We start from the raw sequence: 7,960 nt of genomic DNA, 5'->3' as shown, positions 1-7,960 counted from the left end.
CGCGTCTCCTGCATCGGCAGGCGGACTCTCAAGCACTGCGCCACCAGGGAAGCCCCATAGTCAATTTTAAACCCATAAGATAGTAAATAAAAATGCATAACAAATATCTTTTAAACTTATGTTCATACTTTTATACAAAAGAAATAGTAAGGATAAAGCTATTTAACACATTACACAAGGTGTAATATTGTCAGGCAACTGGGCAGTTTGTGATACTGTCAAGACGTTTGCTAAACAGTCCACAAAAGGGGCCCTAGCCCAACCTCAGCTCAGCTTAGATTGCCCTACAGAGTCCTGGGACTGGATTCCTATCCAGTCACCCAGAATCATGCTTAGCAAACTCCTCATTGGGAAAACAACTCAGACTGACTCCACAAGATGCCCAGGGCCCCTTAAAACTGGAAAAGGTAGGTAAATAAAAGACAGTATGTGAATAGATTATATCAACTTGGACAGTAGTCAAAAATAGCAATGAAAGGGAAAGAAAAGTTGCAGAATGGTAGGTATATCAGGACACCATTTGTATGATATATATATATATATATATATATATATATATATATATATATATAACACGTAAAAGACAATACTAGGTACTGTTCATGGATATATAAAATATTAAAACACACTGTAAGAATACACAACACAGCTAGTTGCCTTTGGGGAGGAGGGTGGGAGAGTATGGGACTAGTAATTGATAACAAATGGGAACTTCAGCTTAATTTTTTTATAAAAAAGAATGAAAGGAAATATGTAATTTATTAACAGTTTATTTTTGGAAATGAGTTTGATAGGGATTGCTAATTTATTCTATGTACTTTTCTGCATTGTTTACATTTCTAAAAGTAAATGGGAAGAATATAAAAGCTAGAGGCTAGCTTACAGGCCAATAAAAGGTGGGGGAAGAGGTTGGTGCTGCATTGCCCTTATAATTTAGTTACAACCACTACATTAATCTTTCCTTTCAGTTAAACTGACTTAAGTGCATATATATTTCCCAAAATATGGAGCCATTGTTTCAGCTTTAGACAAATATTTTTATTTAGTAAGTACAGGGAGCATCCACAAGGTACCTAGCAATATACTACTCAGGATTATATACAGAAACTAAATGTATGAATTTTTCAGTCCTGGTATATGAGGGTAAAACTTGGTGAGGGCTGTGGTAAACCAAAAGGCCTCATCTGAAAGCATTCCACTAGGGCTTCTCTGGTGGCGCAGTGGTCGAGAATCCACCTGCCAATGCAGGGGACACGGGTTCAAGCCCTGGTCTGGGAAGATCCCACATGCCACGGAGCAACTGAGCCCATGCACCACAACTACTGAAGCCCGCGCGCCTAGAGCCTGTGCTCCACAGCAAGAGAAGCCACCACAATGAGAAGCCCGCGCACTGCAACAAAGGGCTAACCGTAACTAGAGAAAGCCTGCATGCAGCAATGAAGACCCAACACAGCCAAAAATAAATAAGTAAAATAAGTAAATTTAAAAAAACATAAATAAATAAATATTTTAAATAAATAAATAATAAAAGCATTCCACTAAAGCTCACATATGTTTCTAAACATGATTTGAGCCAAACCAAATAGGTCTGTGAGCCAGTCTTCTACAACTGCAAATTTCCAGTCTCCATGTAGATGCTGGGATAGGACTTAATTCTTGGAAAGCCATGCTAACAGCCTATTTTGAAAAGGTTTACCTCTGCAGCTTTTCTGGTAATTGTCGTGACAAGATAAATGAAATGAATCACCTTAGTACTCAGAACAATTGGGTAATTCTTTATATGCATCAAGAAGGAAAAATTAGAGTGTAACCTAACTATAGACATGGATAGTGTAGATTTGCCTGATTTTAGTAATTAGTTCAACAGCTTCCTAGATAAAACTTTCAATCATGGCAGATGTTCCATGTGTTATAGTACATGTGATGGCATGCTGAGTGGAGAGAAAAAGGTCAGATGAGTGATAGACACTCTGAGCCCATCATTCTTTATTTGCTCAAATAGTTATGTCATTTTGGTTTGGGGGGGGGGGGGAAATGTGGCAGAGCCTCAGGTGTAGCGAGTTGAACTGTTTCCCACCTGGAACATAGGTGTACCAGGATTTCAGCCTTCACTTGTTCAACTCCTGAAGCCAGGAGCTCCAGAGAGGGTAGAGGGAGCTCTCTAGTGGCCAGAGCCTGAAGTTCACAGCCCTTCCTCTGGCCACACAGCCGGACCACCTGCAAAAGAGACAAGCCAGAACAAAAGGCAATGCAAAGCAGGCTGGACTCTAAGAGGACAAGCTACATCTGTGGGAAAAGAGACCTGTGGCCCAGCTTTCTTGCAAAATCATCAGACTATGGAAGAAACATGTGGAAGGGGAAAGAATACATTTTCCCCAATCATGTGTTCAATTTTTTTTCTGTAGTTATGTGACTCTATCATTAGTATTCAGTTGTGAGAATCCCAGAGTGTTTTGTCATCTGAATTGTCAAATGTAAATATAAATTGACTTTCTCTTGTGGAATGGGTACTTCTGTTCTCTGATTAGGGAATTACATTGAGATTTTGTTTCTTTAATTTATTAATCTGGTGTGTTGTTTTCATTAATTCCAGAAGTGGAAAGCTAAATAACCATTTAGAAGCTGCTATTCATGAGGCCATGAGTGAACTGGACAAAATGTCTGGGACTGTAAGTTAATACATTTTTCCATTATATTGTGTTTCTTTGGAAATAAATTGTTTTATACTTTTTGGTAAAGTCCCTTAAGTACTGTCAAGCAACTCACATAGCAATACTAAATTACTAGGCTCAGAAAAAGACTGATATCAGAAAAGATTAAAAATAACTTAAGAAAAAATAACCTAGTGGTATTAACTATGTTTTTTTCCTGAGGTTAGTACCTTTTTTTCACCACATAACATTCTTTTAAAATGTGAGCAGCAAAATATTGAAGTTCAAATCACGGCTTTTACATTTGACTCTCAGAATAGCAGTGATCATTAGTGTTGCCTAACTATTCAGTAATATAAATTTCACTCTGCCCATAAAACAAAAAGGGAAATTGAACATAGGGCCAAGATCAAAATTATATAGACCTCTCATTTCCTTTCCACTATTACGTAAAAACATAAAATATTTGGCCCAAAATTCTGTTGTTAAATTATTTAACACTATAACCACTGGTTTTAAAGAAGTAGAGTCTACTTTTTCTTTACATTTTTTTTGGATGGTGCATATAATAGTGTCGAATGAGAGAAGTTTACTCATCATTCTCTAATTTATATATTGGCCAATGTAAATGCTCAAAATATAATTTTGATAATCTCTAATAAATGTGAATTATCAAAAGCTACTCAGCAATGAAAGATAATTTACTTTTACTTGACACTGTGTTAAGAAGGTTATCTGAATCCTAACAAGTCATCTAGTGGCTATTGAATGACAGAGATAAGTTATATGTTCATAGAGTGTTGGGATTGGTATGGACTTTAGGGATTTAGTGATCTGACACATCATTTCAAAAGTGGGATAACTGAGGCCCTGAGATGTTAACTTTCCTGGTAGAATTATAGGAAAATTCTGGAGCGGAGATTATAAACTCAAACGCCTTCTAGAGCCAGGCAAATAATATCATTAAGTAAAAGGGGTCAGGTATGAGTAAAAGAGCAATTTCAGTGGATTAAGAAATGCCAACCAAGATGCACTGGTCAAGGTAGGCTGTGTACCAACTCTCAGTCTTAGAGGCTCAACGCCATAAAGATGGTTCCTCACCTGGGTCTTCTTCTGGTTGAGAAAGGGCTTGCTCCACACCGTCCTTCAGGGGCTCAGATTCTTTCTATTTCTAGTGTCCACCCTTCCCTAGGGCCTCAGAGTGCTCCATTACATCCTTTGCATCCAGCCCAGCAGGGGAGAGAAGACCGTGTACCCAGAGGACACCAGGATAGGTTTTATGGGCCAGACCTGAAAGCTCATCACTTGTGCTAACTTTCCACTGGCCTGACCCAAAGGCCATCATGTGGCCTTCTTAATTCAAGGGGACTACTAAATGTACTATACACCATGCCTGCTCAGGAAGAAGAGAAATGGGTTTGGCAATATCTCGCTAGTCTCTGTCTCAGGACGTTTGGCCTTTGTGGCCAGCAGGCAGTCAGCAGTGCTGGGGACCCTGGCAACTTGAGGGCTGTGCTCTGTCCAGAAGGAGCTCCTGCTTCCATGCTGCAGCACATCTGAGCCATGTGAGGAATTGTGTCAGTATTGCAAGATCTTCCCATTTTTCATGAGATGCTACAAGTCCAGAAGTAAAATTTCTCATTTTTTTAGTGTTGCCAACTATTTTTGAAATATTAAAACACCATATAGCTAAATAAAATCCCTTTCCAGGCCCCATTTGATCCACAGGTTACTAATTTGCAGTCTTGAATAAAGGCTTCTTTCCTCAATTTTATAAAGGTTTCAGTTGGCTCTTTATCAGAGACTAGTGGTTTTAAAGAATGTATATGGAGGGGTTAGGAGGATGAAGCAGTGTGAGAAACTCATAGGTGTTATTTATTTGTTTATTTATTTATTTTTGTGGTACGCGGGCCTCTCACTGTTGTGGCCTCTCCCGTTGCGGAGCAGAGGCTCCGGACGCACAGGCTCAGCGGCCATGGCTCACGGGACCAGCCGCTCCGCGGCATGTGGGATCTTCCCGGACTGGGGCACAAACCCGCGTCCCCTGCATCGGCAGGCAGACTCTCAACCACTGCGCCACCAGGGAAGCCCTCATAGGTGTTATTTGTGAAATATAATATTTTTTAAAGTTTTCTGTATTTGACTCTGAATAGCATTGGCCTTTGTTTTTATCTAAACATTACCTTTAAAACATGCATTTGAGCCAACTTGTAGTGGATCTTGAGAGCTGATTCTGCACATCCCTTCCTAAGTCTGAGTTCTGTGGCATCCCATTGGTAGCCTGAAATTGGCCGTGGTGAAAACATGTATTATACCACAGAGATTGGCATAGGCTACAGTGGGCTTGTATCCCTCCACAGGGAGCTGATCGTTAAGCATTTACTACACCATTGCCTTGGGCACATCCTGCCTTTCCTGGGTCCTGACCTTGCCTCCTCCTATCTGTATCACAACAGCCACAATACAACGTGGGGCACCTGATCACCTCCCTTGCGCTTGGCCTCTGCCCCTCAAAACCATACATGCTGTCTGATACCTGGGAACCAAGTGCTGCTGCTGCTCTACCGCATTCGATCTGATACACAGCCCTAAATGCGGCTAGTTTCCGCATTTGTATATAAAGATGAGTTGTATGAATTGCTCTTCCCGGACTACACAAGCTTAGATTTGCCAACAGATGGTAGTGGTATTCTGTTTTCCATCCGATTCTTCTCCTAAGTAAACCTCCTTGGGCTGAGTTTTGAGCATGTTTGTATTATCTTTGACCCTTCTTAGCAGTTATAAAATAAGTACAGTGATGAAATAAAGACGAAAATATGTTTAGTATATATTTATCCACTTTTCCAGACTTCAGTGAAATTAGGGAATTCAGGGAATCTCTGATGGGAAACGTCTTATTTTTGTCTTAAATGGACAATGGGGGTAGCAACTGCAAGTCCCATTTCCCACATTGATTTTTTTTTTCCAGTTCCTCCTCTGTATTCCACTCGTTGCGGGGGTCCACAGAGTGTTGCTCTGCTTGTTAGTTTCCAAGATTCCTCATCCTCTGTAGTGACTGTGGGCACGCTGTGATCTGGGCCTTGGTAAAAACTTTAAATGCCTCAGGATAGCAATGATAGAAAATGAGGGCCAGAGTCTGTTCCCTACCCTGTTTCTTTTGTCAGAAATCGTATGGTGTTTGTGATTTCAATCTCTGTTGTTGTTGTTTTTTTCCCCATCTCTTTTATTTCCAGGTTCACCAAATCCCACAGGGAGACAGACAAATGAGACCCCCCAAACCCAAGAGGAGGAAGATCTCCAGATAACAGGGACTACTCCACCAATGCGCAGTGTTTATTAAAGGAATGTGCACAGATATAGCTGTATATAAGTATTGATATAGCCACTGTTATATCAATATTTATACTATGGCAGATAGTTAACACCGCCACAGGGTGCTAAAAGAAACAGTGATACAATTTTTTTTTTTTTTTTTTTTTTGATCAGGAAGGATAATGAATGCTGGAAAACCAATCAGAATCCCTGAATGATGAGAGTGATAGTCAAGAGATTACTGAGAAACACTTTTTCTATAATACTAAAATTGTGATTATAAGAAATAGTCCAAATGTTTCTGAAGAATTTTCCATGTTGTATATAGAAAATGCAGAATTTCATGGTGATATCAAAAATGTAAATATTGTACAATATTGTCATGTACAAGCATACCTAATGCACACTTTATCTTTTATTGTACAAAGAAATAGTGTACAAAATTCTTTGGTTTCTATGGAGTACACCTACCAGAGACTACAAGTGTAAAGTGATAAATAAAAATACAACCTAAATGCTTTTCTATGATAATGTAAAAGATGCTGTTTTTGTATTTAACAGCAGAGAAAAGGCATGATAATGTATTAACTGAATTGTGACATACACTGCACACCACTGAGTGTCCATTTATATTGTCTGTTTGGAACGAACCTTGCCTGGAAGCACTGGACTTGATTTCGGGTGTCTAGGAAATCAAAACCTTGCAGATTTCTAAAGGGACAAGGGCTCACAGGTCTAAATTAAGAATTCAGAAACAGCAACCATTTGTTGCATTTTTTTTTTACCTAAGTTTTAAAGTAGAATAGGTTTTATAAAAAAAAAAAATCTTAGATGGGATATTTTACTCAATCATTTCTGTAGTTAACATTTGATAGCCACCTCTTGAACTAGAAAGCTTATGCTGCACCACCACTGACGCTCAGAGTTGAGGTATTTTGCAACCAATACCTGACAAGATAAAACTTTCTGTTTCTGTACATGGAGGCAAAGCCTCACTTTGAAACCATTATCAGAGGTAAGGTTGATTATAATTCAGTTTTTCTATAGCAGCAAAAATAAGTACAAATCATCAAAGCAAGTTTCACATCCATTCATCAGTATTACTTACACCAGAAGTTAAGGTGGCTTACGAAATTATTAGCAATGGTAATTTTTTATCAGTATTATGTAACATATCAGATTTATTTTATTTAAAGAATTATTTATACCATTAATAGATTCTTATATATATTAATGTGGCTGAAATGTGCAGGTTGAATCTATTAACCAAATTATATTATATTAAGTAAAAACATGTGAAACAAATGTAGAGAGAAAATACTACATTGCAAGTATACAAACCTAAAACTGTGAGCCATTGTAAAGTACGAGGTTATTAATAAGAAATGTAGCACAACGTAATTGTCTTTTTTTCACAGTTTTTATGGTGGTGGTGTAACCCTATCTCCCAGGCAATCGAGCCAAGTTTCAGGCCTTCAGCCTGAAATTGATTGGTTTGGATTCAATTGATGGATTGTCAAAGGAAGGGATCCCTTATCCCTTTATTCTTAGAGCCACCAACCCCACCTCCAAACCCTTAACCCTTGGGAGAGCACTGCCTCTTCCCCTCGCCTGGGATTCCCTCCACAGCCTACTGCTTCGGCTTCTGGGAGGCCTTCCAATGGCAGGCTCTGAACCCGTTAAATGCCCACCACGTCGCTTCTCTTCTCTCATCCACGCCTCCAGCTCCTCAGTCCCATGATGTAGCAGAGTTCCAGTCACTCAGGAAAAAGGAGACCAAGGTCATTCCTCTGTTTGGTTTCTTGGGGCCACAGCACAGAGCACTGCACCTGGGCTCACTTTTGATATCAACAGCTCTTAGTTCTTCTCCCAGGTCTCCTGTGTCTCTCTGTCCTTTCCATTCCCACTCTCACCCCTACCCCCAAGCCTGATGGAATGAAACTGGCTACACTGGGCTTCATGGCCTGGAGGCAGGAACCCTTCCTTCTGGGGGTAGG

At 39.7% G+C, this 7,960-nt stretch overlaps 1 protein-coding gene across 1 annotated transcript in view; it reads left to right on the top strand.

The window, feature by feature from the left end:
- The window catches only part of MBD5 (methyl-CpG binding domain protein 5), a 54,560-nt gene extending 48,604 nt beyond the window's left edge, over positions 1 to 5,956 (top strand). Inside the window, exons 9-10 of the mRNA XM_007454550.1 lie at positions 2,594 to 2,669; positions 5,885 to 5,956. Coding sequence (XP_007454612.1) covers positions 2,594 to 2,669; positions 5,885 to 5,956 — 148 coding nt within the window. The remainder of the gene's footprint in view (positions 1 to 2,593; positions 2,670 to 5,884) is intronic.
- The last annotated feature ends 2,004 nt before the right edge of the window (positions 5,957 to 7,960 follow it).

Source organism: Lipotes vexillifer, unplaced genomic scaffold (assembly GCF_000442215.2).
Source record: "Lipotes vexillifer unplaced genomic scaffold, Lipotes_vexillifer_v1.1 scaffold335, whole genome shotgun sequence".
In the NCBI taxonomy this organism is placed as follows: domain Eukaryota; kingdom Metazoa; phylum Chordata; class Mammalia; order Artiodactyla; family Lipotidae; genus Lipotes; species Lipotes vexillifer.
This window is presented reverse-complemented; position numbering and strand designations above follow the sequence as displayed.